The sequence below is a fragment of the Syngnathus scovelli genome, chromosome 4, assembly GCF_024217435.2.
Source record: "Syngnathus scovelli strain Florida chromosome 4, RoL_Ssco_1.2, whole genome shotgun sequence".
NCBI lineage: Eukaryota > Metazoa > Chordata > Actinopteri > Syngnathiformes > Syngnathidae > Syngnathus > Syngnathus scovelli.
Genome location: NC_090850.1, coordinates 19,639,967 through 19,665,332, shown reverse-complemented (window position 1 = coordinate 19,665,332; position 25,366 = coordinate 19,639,967). Strand labels below are relative to the sequence as shown.

At 45.9% G+C, this 25,366-nt stretch overlaps 2 protein-coding genes and 1 long non-coding RNA gene across 10 annotated transcripts in view; 1 reads left to right on the top strand and 2 right to left on the bottom strand.

The window, feature by feature from the left end:
• chd9 (chromodomain helicase DNA binding protein 9) overlaps positions 1-20,995 on the bottom strand; it is a 42,884-nt gene extending 21,889 nt beyond the window's left edge. For 5 of the 8 annotated variants that reach the window (XM_049719117.1, XM_049719118.1, XM_049719120.1 and 2 more), the window contains exons 1-3: positions 20,566-20,995; positions 16,196-17,751; positions 4,688-5,115 (exon numbers count right to left, since the gene is read on the bottom strand). In XM_049719117.1, the coding sequence (XP_049575074.1) occupies positions 4,688-5,115; positions 16,196-17,650 (1,883 nt within the window). In that variant the 5' untranslated portion in view covers positions 17,651-17,751; positions 20,566-20,995. Of the gene's footprint in view, positions 1-4,687; positions 5,116-7,440; positions 7,586-12,576; positions 12,733-16,195; positions 17,752-20,565 lie in introns of those variants that run through there. The other 3 variants (XM_049719124.1, XM_049719125.2, XM_049719123.1) reach the window with 3 other exon arrangements.
• Positions 7,900-8,848, top strand: LOC125967783 (uncharacterized). Its single transcript, XR_007480887.1, has 2 exons — positions 7,900-8,046; positions 8,382-8,848. It is a non-coding gene; the product is annotated as an uncharacterized lncRNA (long non-coding RNA).
• Positions 20,996-21,359: 364 nt separating the features above from the next.
• Positions 21,360-24,619, bottom strand: aktip (akt interacting protein). Its single transcript, XM_049719126.2, has 9 exons — positions 24,466-24,619; positions 24,097-24,305; positions 23,952-24,016; positions 23,735-23,835; positions 23,096-23,184; positions 22,922-23,020; positions 22,658-22,765; positions 22,524-22,584; positions 21,360-22,345 (listed from the first exon to the last, which is right to left on the bottom strand). Exons 1-9 carry the CDS (start codon positions 24,511-24,513, stop codon positions 22,238-22,240), a joined length of 888 nt encoding a protein of 295 aa, XP_049575083.1. The 5' UTR covers positions 24,514-24,619; the 3' UTR covers positions 21,360-22,237.
• Positions 24,620-25,366: the final 747 nt, after the last annotated feature.

The following is a 25,366-nucleotide window of genomic DNA, read 5'->3' as shown; positions in this document are numbered from 1 at the left end:
ATAGATTTCTTGTGACGATTCTGCTTAGCGGTGTGCCATATCCCGATTCTTTTTTTTTTACAATGGTACCTTGACATAAAAAAAGGCTGGAAAGTACCTTATATAAAAAAAAGGCAGAGACAATGGCGAATATTTCAGCCCCTCTATTGCGCATGTGTGCATGGTGGGGGTGGATGGTGTGGGTTAATTGCACTGTGTTGCCACACGTCAACTCGAACAAAAGCCCAACAGAGGAGGAAATGTGAACCTGCCTGTTCTTTTTGTTGTTTGATGTGCTTCTGTTTGCATGGATGGGGGTGTTGACATGGCTAATTTGTTATCACGTTTTGCTGTGTCCCTTTTGGAAGCCAAGGTTGCGGGAATCACTTCCAATATGGTGGCTCTAGAATATTGTCACTGGATTGTCTGGTTATGGCAAAGAAAAAAAAAAAAAACTAGTCCTGCCACGGTGCAGTGCTATAAAGAGCTGCCTCCTCTTTCCGTCGGCCCCTCCCCTTCCCATGCTCATGATATAACGTTTCACAAACCCTCTGACAATGACACATTATGGTTGCCAAGCAACGTGCCCTTGATAGCCGGGGTTTTACAGCCCCGCCGGTGACATCACTTCCTGTGCAAAAGGTAACACTGACCAGCCAGCGCGTGCTTGTTTGTGGGCCCTTGACACCGAGCGTTGAGAAATGTGCCAAGTCAGGGTGACGCAAAGTCTACTGGCCTGTGACACCCACAAAGGTTGTAGAGAATTAGACTCCTCAGAAGACTGAAGAGACACATGGAAGTGATGCTAAGTAAATTGTTTTTTCTTGATGATTTAATTTTCAAATTTCTGCATCAATTAAGCTCCTCTCTCAGTTTCCGCGTTCCTCTTACCCATATCTCAACTGTGCGACTCTTCTGACAACATTTTAGTTTACAACTCTCCTCGTGCCCTTTCTTCCTGGCAACCTGTATTCTCACTCCGGTCCATTTTGACACGGTAGATTGATTCTTTAGTTTGCACATTCTTTTAGCAGCTCATTTACTTCCTTTAAAGGTCCCTCGTCCTCCTCGCTGAAACACAAACAACTACATTACTCAAAGGAGTGTGTGGAGAGTATTTGTTTTAGTAAGCTCACCAAGCTGCGTTCATCCTAAAAACTAGACAAATGTCTCGAAAAGTACGGAGCCGCACTTTTCTCTCTAATGAATAAATAAATAAAATGATGGCTGCATCAAAGTGACGAGATCCTTTAGAGTGTATATTTAGCATGAAATAAAATAAAAATGACATTTCAAGCAGGACTGCTGTTCATTTGGCAGGGAGAGAAGTGCAGAAATATGTTTATGTGACAAGCTCCAGTTTCATGACGCACAAAAGATGATGGCAACCATCTTTACTTTTACAACCGGCCAATAGAAACGTTTCTCAAATGTCATGTGATCCAAGACCAGTCTCCAAGTTCCATCAGTATTTTCTATATTCATTAAGAACACAACATTTTTGGGGGGACAGAAAGTAAAAGGTGACCAAACTTGGATTTTTGTTGCATGAAACATGCATGTTGCAACAATACAACACACACAGCACACCCTGCAAAAGATTAATATAGAGAAATAACATCATTAACAAAAAAAATATCGGATTTACCAGAGCAAAGATAGAATTGTATGGCAGCAATACTGTGCTATAGTATGCGACGGAAAACCTCCATTTTCTTTCACGTAAATGCTCTCACATGCACCATTTTGTGTTGTATTTATTTTTTCCCTACGACTCTGAGCTGTTTGAAGCATCAGCATATTTAGGAAACAGGCCGGCACACAGGAAACAATTCAACAGCTCCGAGCATGATGGAAGAAGCATATTTATAATCAAGAAAGAAAAATAAAAAAGGGAGGGGGCGGGGGCGCAATGCTCTCATCTGATAATTATCTGCAGTTATTTTACAGCAGGTAGCACGCATGGAAAATCAAGTTCCAGCCTGCGGAAATCTGAAATCGCTCAAGCCTCCAATAAAAAAACTGCAAGCTTTGCTTGACTAATGGATGCATGTCAGAGGTAAATACTGACAGACAGGAACGACTCTGAATTGCTTTTTGTTAAACTCAAACAAGAAGTCACAAGCATTAGAAACCAAGAGAATTTACTTCCTTTCAGTCGACAAAAAATAAATAAATATCTTCAATAGGAGATTATAGGTGAGAGTGTTTTTTTTGTTGTCTTCTTTTTTAATGGAATGTTAACTTAAAATCACACTTGAGTACGTACGCCCTGTGGTTTTAAGATCAGTTCTGTTCACATTTTGTAATGAAAGGAAACAAAAAGCTCAATAGAATTACCTTGTCGGTAAAAGGCAACTCATTTAGAACGAGAACTAAAAACAGGGAAACCTGCTACTAGAGCTGGACGATTAATTTAATCCAAATAATGAATCTTTGTAGAAAGCAATTTTCACATCATTAAGGGGGTCGCGAGGGATTATTCGTCACTTATTTTAGTCGGTGGCACACAAATCTAAAATGTGCTTGGTTGTAGTAGTCTGTCTAGCTGTCACAAATTTTCAGCTAAGTTTCTCAAACGTCTTTTGCGAAGAGCTGCAAGAACTGCCGACATCAGTATGTCTTGGTAATGTTGAAACAAAACTGATGTTTGTAAACAAAACAATTGTAGCGTGCCATCTACATGGACTCTTAGGATTGCGGCGACAAGTAAATATGAAACTCTATTCTCATTTTTGGAATATTATAAAGAGTGAGCGCATGGGAGCTTCCGGAGAATCGAGAGTGGAGGAGCGGCTAGAGCACACCCTCTGCTGAAATGCTTTAATATTTGATGGGGAGAGCCTGGATGGTGTGTACCAATGACTCTCCTCCAGGGCTACTTGTCATCATCCTTTGCAGGCTGTCTTCATTAGCGATAGCACATTGAGCGGCGGCAGCAGCGGCTAGCTGGAGATTGTCCGCTGTTCCAATCATAGCTTCGGGACGTCAGCGGTGACGCAACGACAACAAGACCTTGACCTTTTCCAGAGAACATTTCAAAATGTGCTTGTCCCGTGGCACTCATGCTAGATATGTTACGCTCGCTACAAATGATCTGCCTCACTGTTTCTAATCCCAACATGAATTCCCTGTGACCAAAAATAGTTTTTTTACAAATGTGACTACAATGACCTTCCATTCAATACTTTTCGTTTCTCAACTGTGGTAAACTGAACGTAACAGAACCACTCAAACGGGATTAACTCCATAATTTAAAACAACAACGAAATGTAGCTTGCTGTGTGTTGCGCTGTTTTCAAGCGGTGACACGATAAGCAATTTAAGTCATTTGCGCCTGTGACGAATCGCCAACGCTGAGTCTATGCGCCTTCAACGCAACATTTCACACCCACCCACCACTAGCTCGTACATCTGAACTCGCCATCAGCTCACAGCGAGAGGCACTCACAAGTCGCGAAGGCTACGACGAGAGCATTACTATGGCTTAATTCACCACAACATAAGGGTTTCATTTTCTATACGTTTTAAAACAACGAGAAAAAAAGGGGGTACAATCCCATGATGTCATAATGACTCTTACACAAGGCGGCCCTGGAACAGAAAGCTTCATTCGCAGGCTGTGTGCTCTTTCCTAATGTAGGCCATGCATGGTTACGCTGACTAAAAAATGGGTTATGCAGCTCATTACCCCGCAACAAGGACGCTTATCGGTGCTACCTTTTGAAAGACAGAAATTAGACCAATTGGGAATGCATTTGATTAAACGGTCCGTTGGTCGACTCCGGCGCAGGGGTGCTTGTGGAGGAAAAGCGCTTAAGCTATCTCATCGAGCAATATTTCGCCTTTTAAGATAAATGATCAAACGGTGCTTTCGTTGAAAATTTTGAGGAAAAGGTGGCTTAAGCGGGTGCCGCCAAATTAGCGCGCGAGCGGCCGAGATAAAAGGGACAGTCTCGCTGGCGACGCATTCCCGCTTCGACTAATGAACACGGGCGACATAAATGCGCTCGCAAGGAGACAATTCTACAACACTACCACATTCACTCATTCATTCATTCATGAGCAGTTCAGACTTCACATCTGCGCTGCCAATGGAAACGCGCGGGGGTGCGGCCTGGAACTATTTAGCCCCACTCAAACAGTACAGCAGGGAGATGGGGAAGGCAAATTTCACTCGCTTGTATACACGACAATCCAGCGTCACTTGTGAATGCGGCTTTTGTCTGCACCTGTGCCCTTTCCCGACGGCTCGTGCCTGGTTTATTGTCACGGCACGCTGTAAAAGTCTGAACTTTGAGCAACCGTAAACTCATATGTAAATCTCCATATGCAGCAGATATCATGATTATAGGGTAGCTTCGTATACAGTCTCGTAAAAATCCAGATATAAGCTTGTTCTGTTCTATACGGTGCCTTTCACACTCATTACAGGCTAAAACTGTCACACCGCACACTATATAAATCAAGCAGAGAGGCATTTGATATTGTCTCAACGATAATCCAGTGGAAAAGAAGCGTAGCAGAGTTGACGTGTAAATGCGACCGCCAAGATGGCAGGGGGACACTGTTGACATGCAGAGTACATTGTGTACATTTTTCACACGTAGATTTCTAACATTTTCATTCAGAAACCAGAGCAATTAGTGACGTAACTCTATGTTGATGTTATGGATGGTCAAAGGAGTAAAAGAAGAGAAGCACGTACCCTATCTTGGGCTTCTGTTTGGATGCGGAGGAAGGGACGATGGAGGCCTTCCTGGAGGCTTTAAATTTGGACCGCGTTTTGCCGTTTCCTTTATGCTCCTGGTGGCTTTTGTGCTGGGACGATGAGCTGGGGAAGCTCTCCGGGCTCATGATCCTCGGGATGTTCTTCTCGCCGCGCTGGCGGGCTTTAGCTATGGCCTCCGATATGATCCGATTGGCCTTTTCCTGCTTGTCCAAGGGCACAACTTCCGTCTGGAGGTGCGTCCGCCGCGGCGTCCTCTTCTCCGAGGGAGAGCTAGACGAGGACGAGGACGACGATGAAGATGACGACGACGAGGATGATGAAGAGGAGGACGACGACGAGCTGCTCTTCATCACAGGACTGAGCGCCCGGACGTGGCTCGCGGGACCATTGGTGTTCTTTCGAGGCTATGGAAAAATAAAGAAGAAGAAATTAGCCAAAGTTGCTGACTTCATTTTGGAAGAATACAATTTGGGAGATTTTTGGGTACTGGCACATCTGAATGGATTTAAGAATATAGTGGAACGTGTCATTTCTGGAGGGAGACCTGCCTAAACGGGTCCTAGCTTCCAGGGTTTTAACCAAAAGCGGATTTTTGAATACCAAGTACCAGCAAATATTTGACGGTTGTAAGTAATCATTCTACTTTGGCCATTTTAGCAGTAAAAGAAAAAGTGTAATTTGCGAGAAGGGATGTTATCAAAGTCATTATCTTGAATTGAACAATTATAGTCCATCATTCAATCAAATAAACAAACACCTAAAAAATTTAGAAATTCTTTGTTCAAATGGTCCCTAGAAGACCTTCGGCTTAAAAAAAGCCAACATTTTCTCAATGAATCTAGAGCAGGCAGAAAGTAACCTTGAAAATGTGTGCCATGTGTAAAGTCCGCTGAAATGAAGTCACACCGGGAATAAAGGTAAACACCGTCTCGGTGTAGCTTCGAGCCTCGAGGTCGTAAATAATCCAGGCAGGGCTGATACATGATCATATGTAAATGATAGCGTGACTGCAGTGAGGCCTCGTGACGTGGGCTTTGACTCCCAGAGACCCACAAATGGATAAATGCCAACCTACACCGAAAACCGACAAGTCTGAGTTCTTTGTTGTTATTCCCATCCACATTGCAAACTAAAAACAAATTTAGGGGATGTCCATCCAATTTTTTTTTTTTTTTACCGTATATCCTCATTGCAGTAACCACCAAGAAACCACATCCTATCGTTGCTAAATCTGGGCGAGATCTGCGGCCAATGACACAACAATCATTAACACTCACATTCACAGAGATGGGCAGAGTGAAATGAACATCACATGCGTGTTTTTGGAATGTTGGAAGAAGCCACATTACCACAGGAAGAACATGCAGACACCACTTAGAGATATGCCGAAGGGGATTTGAATCTGTACGATGTGGTCATGAGGCATATAAACTACCCTACTGACCGCCTTTGTGTATTTTTTTCAAAACACATGGAATGGGCAATTCAAGGGTCTCTAAAATAGTCTAGAACAAATAATCAACAACAAAAAAAGTTATGAATAAGGTGGTGCATGATCTATTCCAACGCCTATACTACTTTTCTCAAGAAGAATGTTCCATTGGGCTAAAGACGTCATCTGAAAGTTTATGGCCATTTCGGAGACTCGGGGAACCCAAACTCAGAATTTAGTGGGTATTTTTAACGGAAACTTGTCAACCAAACAGAGAAGGGCTTGTCCGAGTAGCAGATAGTACTCAAGTTGATTCCAAGAAATGTCAGCATTTTGGAAAAACCTGTTATGTTAACTTTGCAATCATTTTATTACCTGAATCGTAAAGACAGGTTTTTCCTTACACATGCAGACGATAACAGATCGTCAAAAGAAGCCGGCAGAAGAAGGCACTTTATGTTTAAGGCCCAGAATTGTTTTCCTTTCAAAACACTGCGATTCTAACTTATTTGGTTTAGGAACACTCCCCCGTAACCCGTCATTTTTCCCAGGTCCGTACGTGAAACGTCCTGTTTAACTAGGTTGTTGTGAAAACTACCCCCCTGCTACAAGTTTACCAGCAACATGTGTACCGACGTGCATTGGAGGCAAGCCAACAAAAACAAGGGCACACAAAGGCCGCATTATGAGCAGTCACGTGCGCCACGCCGCCGAGACCATTAGGTCGAAATTTTACCGGATCACGCTGGAATGTTCTCATTGAATGGATAAATGGGGGAAGGGTTGAAAGTAATGACTAGGAGTGGAGGAACATGAGAGCACACGCAGCAAGGGGAGGAGTGAGATATAAAAACAAGCTAGATTGTGTGTAAAGGCAGAACGTTGCTGCTTTGTAACACACGGCCATAAATAACTGACAATACGAGATTCAGGTACTGCGCTTTGGACGAATATTACCTCATGGAAACGTAAACAGGTAGAGAGCCACGCTCTGATTTGAGAGCGAGTGAGTGACGAGCCCAAACAAACACGTGAATTAAACGAGAAAGGCGTTTAGGAGAGCGGCGAAGGGGGCAGGGCGCGGTAGAGAAAAATGTATCATCGTCGGCTCTATATAAGCAAAGCATGTGAGTATGGCAGGGAGAGGGAAGGGAGGGTGAGGAAGGGGAAGAGGGGGGAAAAAAGCAGCAATGAGTTCAAGATGGCGGCAGTGCAGCATGAGTCGAGTAGGTTGTTCAGTTCCTGCCGGCTCCTCCCCTCCCCTCGCACCAACCCCTCCCTCCCAGAGCTCACTTACCCTTCCTCTTGGCCTCTTCACTGTAGACATTTTTTTCTTCCTCTTTCCTCCCCCTACAAACTCCCTCCCTCTCGCTCTCTCTCTCTCACTCTCCTTCTCTGTGTGACCGGCTAACAAAAGCCTGGTTGCCCTTTCGCCGGGTTTTCTCGCCGACGCTCCTTCTCCGGAATAAATACACTTTTCCACAGCCTCCTTCCTGGAGTGGTGAGTGTGTACCCCCCCCTTCCCCTTCCCCCTCCCCACTGCTTTGCCTCCCCTCCTCCACCACCTCCTCCTCCGGCGGCGGCGGTCCACTCGTCTTCTTCCTCAGGCGGTGCGTGAACGCCGGAGTGGCTTGTCTCCTCCTCCTCCTCCCCCAGCGGGCAGGGCTCAAGAGGAGTGCATGGGAGCTCTCTCACCCCCACTCTCTCTCTCTGTCTCTCTCTCTCTCCCTCTTTACTCCCTCCCTCACCCACGTTTGTCTCTTCACGGGGTGATGAGGGAGCAGAGGCAGAGGAGGTGCGTGGCAGTCCAAGAAGCACCGGCTGCCCCTTCGCTCTCTCAGTTCCCCTACCGCCGGGTCATTGATTTCTCCTTCCCTTCTTTTCCTCGTTGTCCCGGGATAAGGTAAGTAAACTCCTTTCAAAAAGGCTTGGGTTCTTTTTTGGTCGGTTTCCCAGTCAAGTGCGGCGTGAACGCGGCGATCTCCGGCAGGAAAATGAAAGCACAAAGCAGCAAAATGCATCAGCATGAATATTAGAGATGTCGTTAAAACCCAGTCTCGTTTTTTTCTCTCTCTCTCTCTCGGTTGCTCCCCCCCCTCTCTCTCTTGCTCTCTCTCTCGCTCTCTCTCTTTGTAAAGGAAGTAGGCCAGCAGATGGTGCTAGCAGTTATTATATTAACTTTCACAAATTAACCCTCAGAGTACTGGATAACCCTTTTGTCCCTTTTTTTTTTTGTAGGTTACAGTCATCGATGTGATGATTTATTTAATGTTAGAAAATGTAATTTTAGAAAAAAAATCCTGGGACTCTCCGGCTACCAATCCAAGAGAGGCACAAGCTCTTTCGGCGGTCTGAAGGCACTGCTGGCCTTTCCACCACAACCCCCCCCCCCCCCCCAACCCCTTCAACGCAGGCGGACATGTGCAACAGCTGGCACATGGCACCAGGAAAGACACATGGCGGGCCCAGAGCCAGGTACAGTTAGTTGAGAGAGACCTGGCCTAGGTTAGCAACAGATAGTGAGGATTCAAATCTCCATGAAGAACTAAATATTCCACATTAATGTAAATCACATGAAAGGTAAAGGGGATTGGTAAACAGGAACCAAACACATTCAAATATTACCCAGAGCAGCGGCCGAGTTTGAATAATGTGTTGGCATTTGATGAATGTTGGAAAAATAAATAAAAGTTGACTAACTTGAACATTGTCTTATTTTACACTCCAAGGGCCAGTCACTGCAAAACACGTGTACACTTTCAAACAGGAAGCCGACATTCCACGGACAGACAATAATCCAGACGACAGAAAGACAACGAGAGCAGCAATCCGATTCACCTGCCAGGCTGCGCTTTGGAGTTTGGACTTTGAAACTGGGGTGGCACAAATGCATCATTTGATAACACGCATTGAGAGTGCAACGAGTACCCACTATCGTTCTGGGAAAGAGACAGAAAGCATCAGAGTCCAAGTCCAAAGTACCGGACAAGATCATAAACATCTGAGTTCTAAGATAACTTTGCTGCCATCTTGTGGCGTCTTAGGACATATCAAAAAGAGCACAGAAACAGCAAATAGGCAGGTTTTTCAGCAAATAGCGCAGGATAGCTAACAAAATAAATAGGTCCCTGTTCAAAGTAAAGCCATACAAAAAAAATTTGCAAACAAGCTTATTGATGGACATACAACAAAGACAGCCGCCATTACCAACGTGCGTTGCAAATGTCAACAATGGTGCTTCAGCAGTCACATGGGCTCCAGGCTGTGCGGCGAGTCAAGGGTTACTCTGCAAACAGGCCCGGGTGCTTTGTACTCGAGGGGGAGCGGCTAACTTGAAACGCAGATGAAGGGAGAGGAGGGACGGGGGAAGCGGCACAGGAAGGGGAGGGGTCTGTGCACTCTCAGAGGAAGAACGGGCGAGTGGGTGGCTACACAGCTACAGGTGATAATCTCTTGACACTTCGTCCCTCGCCTTCTTCTCTCTCCATTTAAAAAAAGAAAAGGGGCTGAAAATGAGTGACTACGGCATGGTTGGGCAATTTGTGCTCAAGGTCCATTTCCAAAAAAGCCAGGTAGGTATGAAACCGTATCATAGCTCCTGTGTGGTGGTCTACAGCTGTAACAAAATAAAATTTGCTTCAGGTTTTTAGAGTTAACTTCTGGAAAGAGTTCTCACATTCAATTTCCACTCAATGATTGGTGTAGAATTACAAATTTCACGACTGTTGCCGCCTCAAGCATCTTAGATTTGATATCATTACAAGCCTGTCTATTTCGAGTAATGACCTTGGCGACTGACTTCGAGCAGGTCTCGTCATGCTGTAGAGGAAAAGTTTCTCGAGATGTTTACGCTTGAAAATCCGAATATAAATTCAAGTCAACAAGATGCCCTGCATGCCTTCCTCGGCTAATTAAACACAAACGCACGCATTAACGATCCTTTACCCTAAGTCGCAAGGTGCAATATAGCAGCTGAGGCTTACCCCAGGCCCCCTCTGGAGAAGATGCTGAAAAGCTCATCAGTGCATTATCACTGCACCGGACCCCCTGCGCTATCTGGCCTACTGCGCCGTGACCGCCCAGATGGAATCACGGCACGAGTGAAGCAGCAAGAGTGCACGCTCGCAGCGCATACTCTCCGCAAAATCACATGAAACGGGCTCAGTTGGAACACCAGCCCCATGGCCGCCCGCCAAAGCTGGAATTGTACAGTGCCAGTTTGTGCAGATGCCGCTCGGCCCAACCACAATAAACCTCTCTGTGCGGCAAATCTACATAATGCCCGACTACCCACCAGCCATTTTGAGCGGCTGGAAGATGAAGTTGACATACGCCCATTCTTCCATTTTCAATACCGCTTGGCCAGTCCGGTTTTCACGCCTACTTTACAGCCTATACATAAATTATTTTAGAACGAATGTGAGCTTTGATCTTCGGGAAATTTTCAGTTTCAATAGAAAAGGTTGGAACTGCTCAGTGTTATGGTCAAGTTGAACACATCCGACCGTCTATTCAGTTCTACTTACTATTTTGTCAAACAGCCGTGACTTGATTTAAATATCAAGTAGAGGCTCTAATTAGGGCAACTGTCCCTGCGTCGTAAAGTGTCAGCTATGGGGAGGTCTTCAGTCAACAAGATTAAAGGTCTGTCATTTTGGGGATTTGCTAGCAAGACTGGCGATGACCATAAACTGTGCAAATTATACAGAACAGTGGGACCCATTCTGGATCGTTTATTAAACTTTATCACTCTAAATGAAGGCCTGTTTCACGGTCAGTAAAGCCCCCTAACTAAAGCGGGAGAAACACTTTGAGGCAATTAAATGCTTCTAATCATAATCATTAAATTAGAGGAAGGCTCGCAAATCCAAGACTCAGCGCTGCCGACGTATAGAAAATCACATCCAGAACAATTTATCTGGAATTTCATATTTTGACAATTCTGTCAAAGATGTTAAAGCCGAATGATGAATTGGAATTTGGACATACTTCCGTACTTGTATCTACAGCTCTGCCAATATTCAAACTTGCGTCCAGTAGAGCCGGTAACGTTTATTCCCTGGCACACCCTGCAAACTTTCAAAGAAACTCGCCAACCTGGCCATTTTCTGCCTTTGGTTGTCATCACAAAACTGGATCAGAGTTTTGATGGGCCCTTTTACGGTCAAAAGACAATATTCCAAGATCTGATCAAATTGAATATTGATCGATATAGCCAGTGTTTACATGCTGGTAGTCAGTTGTGATAAATACAATACAACGTTTCAGCTGTTTTAAATTCCTCAGCGGTCAACACAGAAATTACAGAACTATTTAGCTGGTCAGCTGCCTCTCACAATGGATCTCTCGGTTCATTTATCATAGTAACATTTAATATTTCACATTTAGAGGTGGATGGACGTAAGCCAAACAAGTAATTGAAGCAAAGACAAAACAGTCTTCCATTATCTGAATAGTCACATTTTGTAATAGTTTGCGCCAAAGTCACTTTGCCGTTAACAATAATACAACGACAAGCTGGTGGCGGGATAGAGAAAACACGTAATGGAATCCAGATATGTCTTACCCGCCCCTACTTCCAGACTGGCAACAATCAAGTCACCAGTGCTTAAACAAACAAACAAACATTTATGGGGAGTTTGAATACAGAACACAGTTGAGTATACTCAAAGAAAGGAAATGCCAGAGTGGATAATTCTACGTTAGTCACGCATGTGACACTAACGTAGCTTCACAACAAAGATTCTATGTCAACCTGTTTCTCCAGTCGACTTATCCGAGTTGTTTGAAAAATGTCCCTGCCCCGAGCAGCTCAACAAAAAAGGTAACAACCAGCAAATCAGGGAAGCGTAACACTCGTGATGAAATGGCTTTTGAAGAAATTAGGTCCTGATAGTCGTTTGGTTTATATTTATACTCTGAAAGTGTTTTGCATAGAAATATTTCTTGAAAATATCATTCCGATGTTAGACATCTTAGGTACAATTTTATTTGACGTCTGCATTCCTTCAAAAACAAAAGAACCTGTGCACCGTAAGTCTAGACTGTGGAACACGTGATCCGTGGACCTTGTGTGACATACATAGTGCCTGATTGGAAAAAGGTTTCTGTTGTAAACACGAGGGCACGGTGCAGCTATTCACTGCCGGTAGCCACTTTTTCCTGAGATAACACTGCATTATGTCCAAGGGTTTTTCCTCATGTTTGGATGCCCAGAGCGAGAAAGTATTTTCTCTCTGCCAAATGGCAGGTCAAACAAAGTTCAGTTGCCTGGCGTCACAATGCTTGCATTCCAACCGCACGCGCCGGCGGCACTCCATATTTGTGGCTGCCTCGACTTCAGCCCAAAATAAACGCTCGCTGGCCTTTACGTCACGCGGAATGCACGCGACGGCAAAAGGACGGACAAAAGGTGAAAAGTTGAAATTCAGACCTACGGTACGGTAGCTGAGGCTTCCCACATGCTCGGCATACTCTTGTCAAATTCAGCCTCACTCCTCCCTCCCATTTTTTCCCCTTGATAGACCCGCCTCTTCCGCTTCAACCGCCTAACATCCTGTTTACCGCTGACCCTCGCTTATCCCCCTCCCCCCCGCAGGCGCCCGCCCTTTCTTATCTGTCGGGCCTCCCAGCAGAGGAGCCGATGGGCCGAGTGCAAACAGGCAGACAACTTGACACGGCGAGGGAGGGGAAGATTTAGCAAGCGCGGAAGAGAGGCGGGGTTCACAGAAGCAGCAGGTTTCCACAGGGCCGCGCGGCAGCTGCGTGTAAAATCTGCACGTCGTGTCGCATTAAGCCGGCGCTGGGTGTCGCCTTTCAGGGCCAATCGTGCACCCCCCCCCTCCGCCACCACCCGAGCTCGTCCGCGCCGATCGTTCGTTGCCTGCCAGTTATATAAACCTCGTGAGGTCAGCAGGCGGCGAAGCGAGCGTGACGCAGACTGGAGCACACGAGCTTGGCCTCAGTCACCCACAGGCACGGCGAGGTGGGGGAGGACAAGTGGCGGCATCCAGTTAACCAGGCACCAGCACAGTTTGATCCTAATTGAGAACAGTGGAATAAGATTGAGACTTAAGTCAGTTTCTCTCTTGTGTGCAATTTCCTGTTCACAGCCAAGCTTGTGTGCTAATGTTGATCATTTGTCGCGTGTAAATTCACACACGACAATACCGTGGCGAAGACCAAGCGGAAGAACCGGCAAGGATTTACGTGACTCATACCGTAAGACTCTTATGGAATGGTCTTGTCATACTGGGGATGCCCAGTGACTGCCTAAAAATCATGACATCAGGGTAATGAAATAAAAGACTGGCTACGTTCCATCGGCTTGTCACTTGTGATGACTGTTTTGCGTCTGTCAGATTGATTTCACGCTAGACTTGTGAGCAACAGTTAATACGATGTCTGAGCTTTATGACCACTGATCATTTGTCATTGGTGTTTAATTAGACTTTTATATGAAGTTTTACGGCAAACATCGGTGCCTTTAGGTTTAATAAAAATGATTTCTGAATTTGGAAAGAAATGAAATGGATCTCATCTCAAAGGTCATAAGCAGGTTGAAAGAAACGTAAACACCTTCCCATTCGTCCATCACTTGGTTTTAACATCAGCCCCCAGGACGATGACCGTCTTGAACCCGAAAGGCTCGTCACACCTGCGAGCTGACTGTTGCAGCATTTGGTGATCAATCCTAATTAGGCAGATTCACTGCGGGGGAGTGGAGAATGGGCCGCTACTCCCCTGCCTCGCCTGCTCAGCAAACACGCCACCATCAGCAGGCTCTTCACAAATCACTGCACACGTTTAGCACAGTCAGCCGCCGAGCGTCGACACGGGGGCCGGACAAAGGGTCCAGTCAAAAGGGTCCCGATAAAGGACAAAGACGCCGGCGTCGGCCAGTTGTGCTTGAAAAGAGGTCGCACTTGGACACGCGGCAAAGACCACAGATTGCCATCGACTCCTAGATGCGTTCTGGCCGAAATTGGAAGCAAAGGCGGAGCCTTGCGTTGACCTGAGACCATTACACAGACCTTTCAGAGCGTGCATTCATATCTAGTCTATGGCCACATAGTTTTAGCAGAGTCAATGCAAACATGACCTTAGAGGAGACATAGCGGCTAAAAAGTGACTTTTAACAGCTTTAGTTCTTCGGTCTCTGGAGTACCTCCCCACCCGTCAAGTGTGAAATTAAACAATGAAGTGAATTTTTTACCTGCCCATTTATGACTAGAACGTGCCTGTGAGGAAGCTATTCCGCACTCCTATCCCACCCCCCGCATCGACTGTCTAACATTACAGTAAAGGCTGGGAGGAGATCCAGAGCTACTTTCAAGAGACAGCCATAATCCGGTGATTTATATAAATTCAAAAGACTAGTCAACTACACGACCTTCAAGTCAACACATCGGTAAACACGTATTTTTGCCATCTCGTCTTCCGATCCGCCATTTTAAATAGGAACGTGCACTGAAAATGACATCACAGCACCTTCGGGTTAAGGTGACGACCAATCACAACTCACCTGTTTTTCCGGGTTCGATCATGTGACAATTCTCAAGGTGAGCATCAAGCCGGAGATGAAAGCGAAGCTATTCGGTCGACGGTACGTGAAGTCGGTGAAACCGTGTCAGCGTTTCAGATTGAAACGCAAGGTGAGCATTGTGACGAATAATCGTCGTAACACGATCCTCGTTCTACGCCGTATGAAGCCGACTCAGAAAAGAAACGAGGTGAAATAAACGTAGCGGAAATCAATGAGATTCGTGTTGATGCACCTTACGAAGATAACGTTAGCCGGGTCTCTGTGCATTTCGACCGCCGTCAAAGTTATTTCCATGATGACAAGCGCAACATATGCCTGCCACCATAATTACATCATAAAGGGCGCTTGTAAATTTTGCTCGGTGTCGGCACCTGGCGCTATGTGACATACGACCAATCACGACTCACCTGTTTTCCCGGGTTTAAAGATATTTACTCGGCTATCGATTCCAACCAGAAATCAACCTCGGACATTACAGTACCAAGATTCTATGTGAGGTAAAGTAAAAAGACAACACCACTGTGTCAGAATTCACATGATCATGCTCAGAGTTGGTCTGATTATGCCTCTCGACATGTGTCACTCACTAGCCAGAGTCTAGCGGGGATGCTGCTCGAGAACTCGCCAAGTCAAGATCCGGGATCTGCCTGAAGCCTGTTACAGCCAGCTCAGGCAATCCCCCGGCATCTCCCCACACCCACCCGCCATTTATTTTCTCCCACTGGTGCTCTTCCTTGCTGTCTGATTCCCTCCCTTTCTTTCCTAAGCTGTCCGTCTTTTTCCACTGCTCTCCTCATCTCCCCCTTCCCCCTCCCCGGAGTGCTCTCCTTCAGCCACACTTTGTTTTTTTTCTTCTTCCCCCCCTCTTCTTCCTCCGACAGCCTCGCCTCGCTCATGCGTGCGCCAGCACTTGCGGCCACTGTGGCAGCTACCGCAACAGCGTGCAACCTTCCCCCCACACTCCACTCGAGTGCGCTCCTGGCTTGCCCTGACCCACATCTTGATATAGCCCTAAGTATGCTTACAGCTAAGTCCTGAAGACACTCCACTCTTAGCCTAATCAGGCCTGACCTGCTGTCGGTGTACGGGGAAGATAGACAAGTCTGGCTGGACGGTCGCTTGTCTTAATCGTCCTTTTCTGCGGGCTTTCTCTTACCCTCCTGCCCAAGGCGAGACAATTCCCCACTTGACATCAGTGCACTTTATCTGGGCAAAATTAGTTAAACATCACCCAACTGGTCAGATTGACGTCCATTACACCCGGAGAAGCACAGAAATATTCTTTCAATCTTCATTTGTAATGTTCAAGGTGTAGGAATGAACTGCACGCGCTTCCAAACATATCGTAATATTGTATCACTTAAAGTTGCGTGTATTGTGTGTTGCGCAAGTATGTGTTTTATTTCATAAAACAACTGTGAATGGAGATATTTGCCCGCTAAGCATAAAATAACTACCCTGAATAAGTTTCCAAATGTATGCTTAGGTAGCAAAGAAACGGTATTACCTTGTCTTCCTTTTGTCCAACAGGTGTTTGTGTCCGATGCTCGTGCCCCCACGCCTGGTTGGAATCACCCCAGGAACCGTTGGATTGATCTGGTTGGCTGAGCGCGGCCTCCAGCTGGGGCAGAAAGTCCGGCAAGAGGTCAGGGGGCTCCAACCCTGCCAAATCTCCATTCTGAGCCTCCGATGCCAAGAGATTGTCCCCGAGGGATGGGTATCCGTTCGCGTGGCGCTGAGGCTGCTCAGAGGGCAACTGGTGGGCCACACCCGGGTAGCAGCTCATGGATTCGCCAAACATCTCGGACAACTTGTTTCCCTGCGTTTCTCCACGACAGCGTAAAGCTTGAAAAGGACATTGCTCTGCCTGATTAACGGAGGTCTGAGCATGATGCTGACCCATAAGTGATGCGGATGGGAACTGACATGCTGCCCCCGGGAGCTCGGGCAGAGTTGCCGCCAGGGGAGTAGCGGTGGCGGCGGCTCGGCCCGCCGCCACCGACGACATAGACGGCCGACTCAGACACATTTCTGGCTCTCCGGGGTAGGAAGGGTACTGAGCTGGTCGGTAAGTGGTGACAGAACTCACAGAGTAAGTGGGCAGTGAGTGAACCAAAGATGACGACTCCATGGGTGGGTTGTTTTCAACCATTCCTAATCGGCAAGAGAAGCTGCGCTTCTGTTGCTGCTGCAGGCAAGATCCCGGCATGTGGTCATTTGGACTCGGCACTACTGCTGAATGAAACCTTGTTCCCACCGCAGCTAGCTGGTGTTGAGGCTGCTGTGGACTCTGGTGAACCTGCTGCTGGCTCTGAGGCTGGCTCCCCTGGTGAAAGGGGAACCCGTGATGGTGGCGTTGCTGCAAAGGCATGGCCTGCATGTTCATGTGTTGATGCTGGCTCTGGTTGAACAGCTGTTGCGGGTGACTCAGCCGTTGTTGCTGTTGACGCATCCTGTGCTGATGCGGATGATGCCTTTGTGGCTGTCCGACATGCATTTGCTGGTTGTACAGTTGCTGCTGCTGCTGCTGGGACAAAGGATGGTACATGTTACCGTTCTGGTCCTGATTCCCCCACATCGGGCTGCTACTGTTGAAGAACAACCCATTGGATTGAGGTACTTGGCTGACGGGGCCATTGTGGTAATGGCCCCGTTGCTCTGCCGCCACACCGCCTGTGCCACCAGGATTGGAAAATGGCTGCCCAACAGGATTCTGTGCCTTAATTCCAATGTAGTGCCCCATCTGCTGACCGTACGAAGGCACGGCTTGGTGGTTGGACGTGGAAGACACCGGCAGCATCATGTCTTGGTTTTTCCCAGGAGCGAGAGGCTCCACTTGGATAGGCTCAAAGTCTGCGGTGAGATTGAGCTCATCCACAAACGACGGAGCTGACGGGAAGCCGTCGACGTCCACCCCTTCCAGACCTCCACCAAAGAGATTGGGGTCGTCAAAAAAATCCATACTGGAGCTCTGATGGGGTCACGGAACCTTCAGAAGTTCAGGGGATCCGCGTTGGTTATGGTGAACCAGTGTTCGAAGAGCTATGGCATCACATCATGAATCTGTAAAAACGGGACAAACATAAACACGGAAGATGTCACAAAACGGTTGCTTCAGGCTTTTCTATCCATCCAGTCCATTTCCTGGTTTGCGGGTAACTGAAGCCTAATCCATCTGATTCGGCGCAAGAAGAGGCATTCGCCCAAGAATTTAACTCGGGTAAATCACTAATTGCAAATAACTTCTAGCTGACTTGGGACAAAAGACAAATTTTGTCTTTCAGACATACATATTTTGTCTATAAAGTTGACACTATTCAAAACACACAAAAAAACAATGAACTAAGCCATGACTTCCCCTCCTCACTGCATCTATTTTTATCATCCAATCCTTGGGTGAAACATGCTGGTTGACTAGTAGATTTCCATAATGGCCCTCCATGCGGCGTTGAAAAGAAGCGCTCTAAAACCACGTAATAGCTAGGTCAGGAACTCTGCGCTGTCAATTATCTATCAGCAGGCTTTTCATGTGTGTAGCAAAAGCAGCTGGCGCCAGCCAACTGCCAGCCACCGGCAGCAGGTGCCTCTTCGTGCGACCCCTTGAATGCCCCCTCCCTCCTCCCGAGCTCCCCCAAACACAACCCCCCTTCTCCTCCCCACACCAGCACCACCACAACCTTTTCTAAAGTCGACAGCCAACAGAGCTGCAGGGTAGGACGCGCAGGGAGGCGTTGACAGCTGATAGAATTTCAACAGCCCAGGAACAGAGGCAGACGAAGTCCTTTGAGGGCGTGTGCCTGGCGACCACAGACCAACGGAAGACGACAGAGCCTAGCGAATGCTCCGTCCTTGTGCAGACATGCCATTTGGCAATCTCGAGGAAATGCTTTCAGGAAATTTGCAAGACTCAAATGTTTTTTAATTTTTTTGTAAGGGAATCCGAATGGATGCGAAATAGTCACAGTTTGTATCAACAAAGTACACCAAGAAGGTACACCATGGATAATCGTGCATCTATCCATCCAGCCTTAAGTGCATGTCATGCACCGGTCACACAACTCACCTTCGACCTCACAACCACAAGCCGCAGAAACAAATCGAAGCCCGCAGACCTCCGCCAACTTGCGTCAAGGCTAAACAATCATGGCAGATAATAGAAGATTCCTTCTTCCTATCTCTCTGAGGCTAATATTACACAATGGCGGTTGATTATGAGAAAAGATGTTCTGCTATTCTTATTTAATATACTTAAAAAAAAAAAACACAGAACGTGATTGATCATAAATTGATGTTCCAATCAGACCCTGTACGTGGTGGTAATTTGCCTTTCCATGATACGGAGAACTGTATGAGAAAAGAAAAACATGGCCGCCATGTTTTGTGACTCGAAGTTTGACAACATTCAAAACAATAATGGCATTGCATAAAACTTACATCCACAAATAAATGCTAATGCTAAGCTAATAAGGACAAAAAAAGCTGTTGTAATATGACTATGTTTACTAATTTGACAGAGCCCTCATTTTTCAAGCTTTTCCTTGTAGCGTTGATTTTGAGAATGAGTAGCACGCAGAGTTAACAAGTTACACACTGCTTGTATTAGCCAGAATTTTATCTTCCTCTTCATGTCGCTGTTCTGTAAAATGGCCCCAACCAAAGCTATTTCAGAGATGTACCAGAGGAGGGAAACTATTCCACAATGCCGGGAAAGAGTCGTGAAATTTGACAATCAAGTTCTGTTGGTGTAATACGATAAATCTACCATTACGGCTCAGATGTGCTAATTTTGCGCAGTTATTCAGTATTTCCCAAGTATCTGACTTGATGTAATTACACATATAAGGATGTTGTGTCTTTGCGTGAAAGTGCAAACATCCTGCTTCACTGGGTTCTGTGTAAAAAGACACTGCTGTGTTCTGTGGAAAGAGAATACGATGTGGACATTTTGCGGAATCACCGTGAGAAAGGGGCTTGACTTTGAGTAAAAAAGATAACTCAGATACACGTGAGATACTTCCTCGTTGACGTCAAAGTGTGGTCAGAAATGAATCGACAACTGAGGTAAGAGCGTGGGAAGTGACACAAAAACAACCCAAGCCTTGCACGGTTTCTTTCAAATCGACAGAAAACCAATCCTGAGCCTTCTAACTAACCTTAACACGCTTCCTTCCTTCCTTCCTTGTAACCCACAGTGAAGGGGAACCCTCACATGTGTCGACTTCCAGCTGTTTGCAGCATCACCACGACTTGCACAATGATATCAACAAACAGACGAACACATTGACCCCCTAATTGAGCCATTTCTTCTTTACCGAGGAAAAGTTTGTTACTATATTCCGTTGTGTTACTTCTAGCCAAGATCCTCAAGTCAAGTAGTGTAGCATCCACCAAGACACCGATTTAAGGTCAAATTCTCTAAGAATAAGCCAAACTGCGTCGAATGAAGAAGAAAAAAAGCAATAGTTGAAGATAGTTGATTTTCCACTGAGGGAGAGCCAAAAGGTGGCGGAGATGGGGGGTTGGTGGACGAAAGAGGGTGTAAGTGTAGGTTGGTTGGGGGGGGGTTAGGGTTAGGGTCGATGTCGATGGTGTCCGAGATAACAACCACGCCGGGTGTTATTTCCGGGGCTGAGTTTCAGTTTCAATTGCACACTGTTAAGCCCACTACCGACCCACCGAACGGCACCGGTCGCTGTCAGTTCAGGACCCCGGAGCGACCAGCTTCACTTCGGCGGGGGGAAACTACGCCAAGTCCGGTTTGTGTTGCTCGAAAAGTGCGTGGAACAAGTGCGCAAAGAAGAGGCGTTTGACAGCTTCCTCTCCGAAGAGAAGCCACACGAGCGCAATGAAGTGTCAGGGAAGGCGGCGGTGGCTTACCCGAAAGGCAGCCGGTCGAAGCGACGCCAAAAGCGGAGACATGCGTGCGTGTTCTCGGTGAAGTTGGCTGCTCTGCGGGCGACCTCCGCACAGCCGCTTCTGCGTCGCCGCCAAGCCCAAACCCAAGCCCGGCCACCACCACCGCCACCTCCGCGGGCGCTGCTGGTTGCCTGCTTCTGTGTTGCTGCCGCCGCTGCTGACGTGACTGCCGATAACGGCACATTTGCATACTAGTGACCTCCTCCCTGATTGGACGTCCGGGCGTTCAATGCAATTTCACTCCAGAGAAGTGTCATTAAAAAACAAAAACAAATAAAGTTTAAAGAAACAAACAAACCCGGTGCGAGAGTGCGGGGCGCTACGGCGCCGCCCACAATTGAAGAGCGGTTGATTTGATCACGCTGCCTCCGGGCCAAAGTCCCCGTGTGTTGTGGTGTCGTGACACGGTGCATAAGATGGCCGCGTTGTGAGCCAAAGAAGCCAATCCGGAGAGCTTTTACTTTGGCACATGGACTACAAGTCAGTCCTCCCATGCGAACATGTCAGGCGCCCCGGAGATGAGCTCCACTATTGCGAGACAATACTGACCTCGAACGGCCAAGTTGGGGTATTACATCTTTTGTCTTTCTCTGTAAATATTTCGAGTAAACTCTCTTTACAAAACTGCAACATGGATTAGGTCAGGTTCATTTGAAAAGCACAATTAAAATGAAATAGCTGCAGCAAGGGAAAAAAGGGATTTAGTATCGCGTATCGTTGCTGGCAAATCAATTAAAATAAAAACAAAACACGGCTAATAAATCAACATTTTTATTAATGTTACAAGAATGCATTGACAGCTTGTCATCTTATGTTGTGATGTAAATCGTTTTGTAAAGAACATATCAAAATAAAATTGATTTGAAGGTGATGCTTTATAAAAAATGGTTACCTTTCTTTCACAACTAGATCTAGCAGCTTTTTCTTTGAAAACCAATCAAATGTCCAGATCATAGTCTAATCAAATAAAATTAAAAGTACATGTTATCATTATAACATGTTGGAGAGACAAAAGTGGGGAAAAGCAAATATGAACCTTTGGAGTCACGTGGGATAGCTCTAGTAACTTAAGACTGGCAAAAAAAAAAAAAAGCAAACCCAAAATTGCATTTTTTTTTCTTTAAATCAAAAACCTCTTATTTACACATCAAACTTTTAACAAGCAGACCAAAAAAAAAAAAAAGATCTCTTTATCGAGCAACGCATTTAAAAGCTATCATCGGAAAGAAACGATTTAAAAAAAAAAAAATGACAGATTGGAAGTCTGGTCTTGGCCCAGCTGTAATTGACATTCCTGGCGTGATGAATAAAAACAGTCCTGAGCCGAGATGGTGACATCCACTGCATTCTTTTTGGACTTTTCCGACAGCATGTAATCACTGAGCCCAGCCAGTCTGTGCATATGGATCCTGAAACAGCTATGTGAAATGCTAGATTCTACATCAGAGACATCCATTTGTCATCTTTGCCTTATCAACTTGGTTTATGTCTGCTAAAGCTGTTGGTGGGCGAAGCTTTTAAAGCTGAGCAATATTCATAATGTCCTTATTTGTGGATTCGGCTCGCAAATATGGTGCGGCCGGCGATGCGTGTGCCTCCCCACTAGTGGCCAGCGGGGGGTGCGAGCGCAGCCTCAACTCCGAGGAGGACTGTCGTCTTTGCTGAAGGGCTGCGTCGACCCGGGTTTGACCCAGGACAGACCCGAGCCCTGCGTTCCCTTGTGGTGGTCCTCAGGTCGTCTCTAGTGCAAATAACAAATATTAATATGGCATACAGAATCAGCACTTTTGTATGAAAGCACCAGAACACTTTTAGTAATGCCGATTTATTTTGCTTTCATGCTCTTGCACAAACCTGATTCGGACCCTGAGAAAGCAAACAAGTACAAGTACTCTTGATGAACTTCGTGATGGACTTACTTTGTATGCAAACATTCGCTCTTTTGCTTCCTCGTGAACAGCTGGGTTCCACGGAGAAAAGCTGCAGCACAATAACAGCCGACAAAGTTAATCACACACTCAAAGATCACAATGCATGAGGATGAGCCACCAACCTTATTGCGTAGGGATCGTCTATCTTGGGCTGGTCAAACAGACGACTGTTGCATAGTCTCACACTGTCCACCACTTTGCTCTTGAACAACTGCACGTCCTTCTCGTACCTGAGGGGGAATACGATTATGAAAACCGTGTAGAGAGCCTCCGGCTCACCCATGACCCAAATGAGGATAATTAACGATAAGCTAAGGTACATATGGGCAGATGCAACAATTTCTTTGTTCTGATTTTTTACAACATCATTCAAATAGGACACTCACAATACAGCAGCTTCTGGATTGATGGGTTCCGAGGTGTTGATCTTATAAAATACAGTACGGGCATACATGAGGAGTTGCCAGATATGGTTGTGATTCCGCCTAAAACACAAAACAGCAAATTAAACATTTGATGGACTTTGATGTAAGGTGTGTAAAAATTGCATTCGTGTTCACCTCCATTTGGTGAAAGCTCTTTTGACATCAAGCTCGCCGGAAACTGGGTCGACGAGTGGATGGAAGACTGGCATGTCAAACACTAATTTCTGTAAAGCAGAACATCAAAACAATAGCATCGTCAAGGGAGTTACGGAAACAGGGCCAGTAGTTTAATTCACATTAAGTAGACCAGCCTCGATCAGAAAGTGTGTTGTGGGGGGTTGAGCTGTCATCATAAATGTGAAACCTGTTCAGTATTTAAGTTTTTTGTATGTGCAGCCAACACAGACTTGGGCCAAGTGAATGAGGATGTGGTTGGGTCGAACTGTCAGTTACCACAACAAAATGTCAAGTACAATCGCTAAGCTTGTAACAGCAGATAAGCAAACAGTTAGCCTAGCTTCTTCCATTTTGTCTTCTATTTAGTTTTCTTTATATTTTCTAGCAGTCTGCATTCCCTATGGCACTATGCTGTCTCTCACAGGTCAGTCTTGGTACTACGGCAAAAATTGTTATGCGTGCAGTGGCTCGGGTTCCAATTAGTTATTGAGTACACCACACACTAAAGGAGCAGTAAACACTTGCTGGTTTTCTCTTTGTGTGAATGAAATTAAGATTTTTTTTCTACAGGTAATTAGCCGAACAAACATTTCTCACCGGACAATCACCATCTGGATAGTTATCTGGGATATACACAGTGAACTTGAAGACTCCATCCTGGTACAAGCCATGTCTGATGAATATGACTCCAAACCACACTACACAGTACACAGGAACACAACGGTGGTAAATATGACCGGGAATCACAATTTTGTTGAACTACCCCCCCCCCCCCCCCCCTCTCTCTCTATTTTCAAGCATTCTGCATACTTACTAAGTGCTGACTTGTAAGATGGCTGTACATAAATTCCAGGGAGTTTCTGCTTAATCACGAGTGTGCTGCAGGTCACACGACAAGCAAATCAATTCAAAAAGCACGTAAACTAAAAATCCTTTCACGCGCTGACACGGCAACTTACAACTCCGCCAGTAGGGAGTATTCCAAGTAAAATGGGCCGTAGGGTGCATGCGGGCCATTTGTGGAGTGGGCGGGGCTTCCCAAGGCTGCAGGCTTGGTGACGGCTGCCGCATTCTTGGGGATGACTGGAAGCTGCTTCTTGCCAAAGGGCAGCCGGGACGGGCTGCTTTTCAACTCCCCTTGTCCACCCTGGTCCTCACTTTCAGGTCTCTGTAACATAATGGGAGACACTTCAACATGAGACAAACACTTTGTGGAAATTTTTGAAATATTACTGCAGCATAATTCCACTGTATTTTCCGATATTTTACAAATCACGGGACAGCATATCACATTTCCACCAGAAATAGGACCATCTCCTTCACATTACCTTACGACTCGTATTGGCAGACATGCTCCAGAAGGGGTTTAGGTTCATAACTCATGTAGAAGTTCAGTGTGGTATCCCTCCTTTTTCTTTAAGTAGGTCCCATGACAGGTGGTGGGCAGGCCATTCAGAGTGGGCAATTTATGCTAAAATGATCTGAAACTGAAGGGGGAAAAAAAACAAGTGACAATTGTGTCTAAGAACATAATAATCAGGTCTGCAGCAGAAAAATATCGAAGTTCTTCCTTTATCTATACCAAAGAAGCATTGTGAGTGGTGGGACAAGTAAATGCTCTTCCACTTGGTATAAGGTACAGTGTGTTTTTAATACAGTTTAATTGAGTGTACCGATTGTTTTACACATTTTAGCACACCTACTACTCCATTCGTACAATAGTAGGCTGAATACAACAGAGATACATGTAACGTTATGCCAGTTGTTCACAGTGGCACGCCTGACAAGAGGATCGGTTTACACAGTCATTCGCCTTGCTGTGATGTGCTTAATTACGCTACATAGGCGGATAACTTCTTGTCCCTTATTACTGGATGTTATATTTCTGAAGACAATGTGATTTTTACTTGACCAAATGGATTCTAAAGATCTGGGCCGTATTCAAAACAATCTGATGTAACCTCACCTGCCTCTCCCTTAACCCAACCTTTAGCATTAGCATAAGTAAATTCAGCGTCGATGACAACTTACGTGACGGACGAATTTGATCAGGAAATACTCACCGTGCTTGTTCAAGACGCGCTATAACTTTAAAAAGTATTTACATCGACTTGCATGTGCTGAAATGCTCAGCTGATTGCCATTTCCACTGGTGTAAACACGGCTAAACTAGCTATTGGTGTTTATAGCTAACACTGACAGCCGGAGCTCAATCTAACCCGTAACGAC

Coding starts and splice junctions, on each gene's coding strand:
- aktip (XM_049719126.2), bottom strand. CDS start 24,513: ATGAACCTAAACCCCTTCTGGAGCATGTCTGCCAATACGAGTCGTAAG. Junction 23,185..23,734: donor ATCCAGATGGTGATTGTCCG/GTGAGAAATGTT, acceptor TCTGCTTTACAG/AAATTAGTGTTTGACATGCC. Junction 23,021..23,095: donor AGAGCTTTCACCAAATGGAG/GTGAACACGAAT, acceptor TTTGTGTTTTAG/GCGGAATCACAACCATATCT.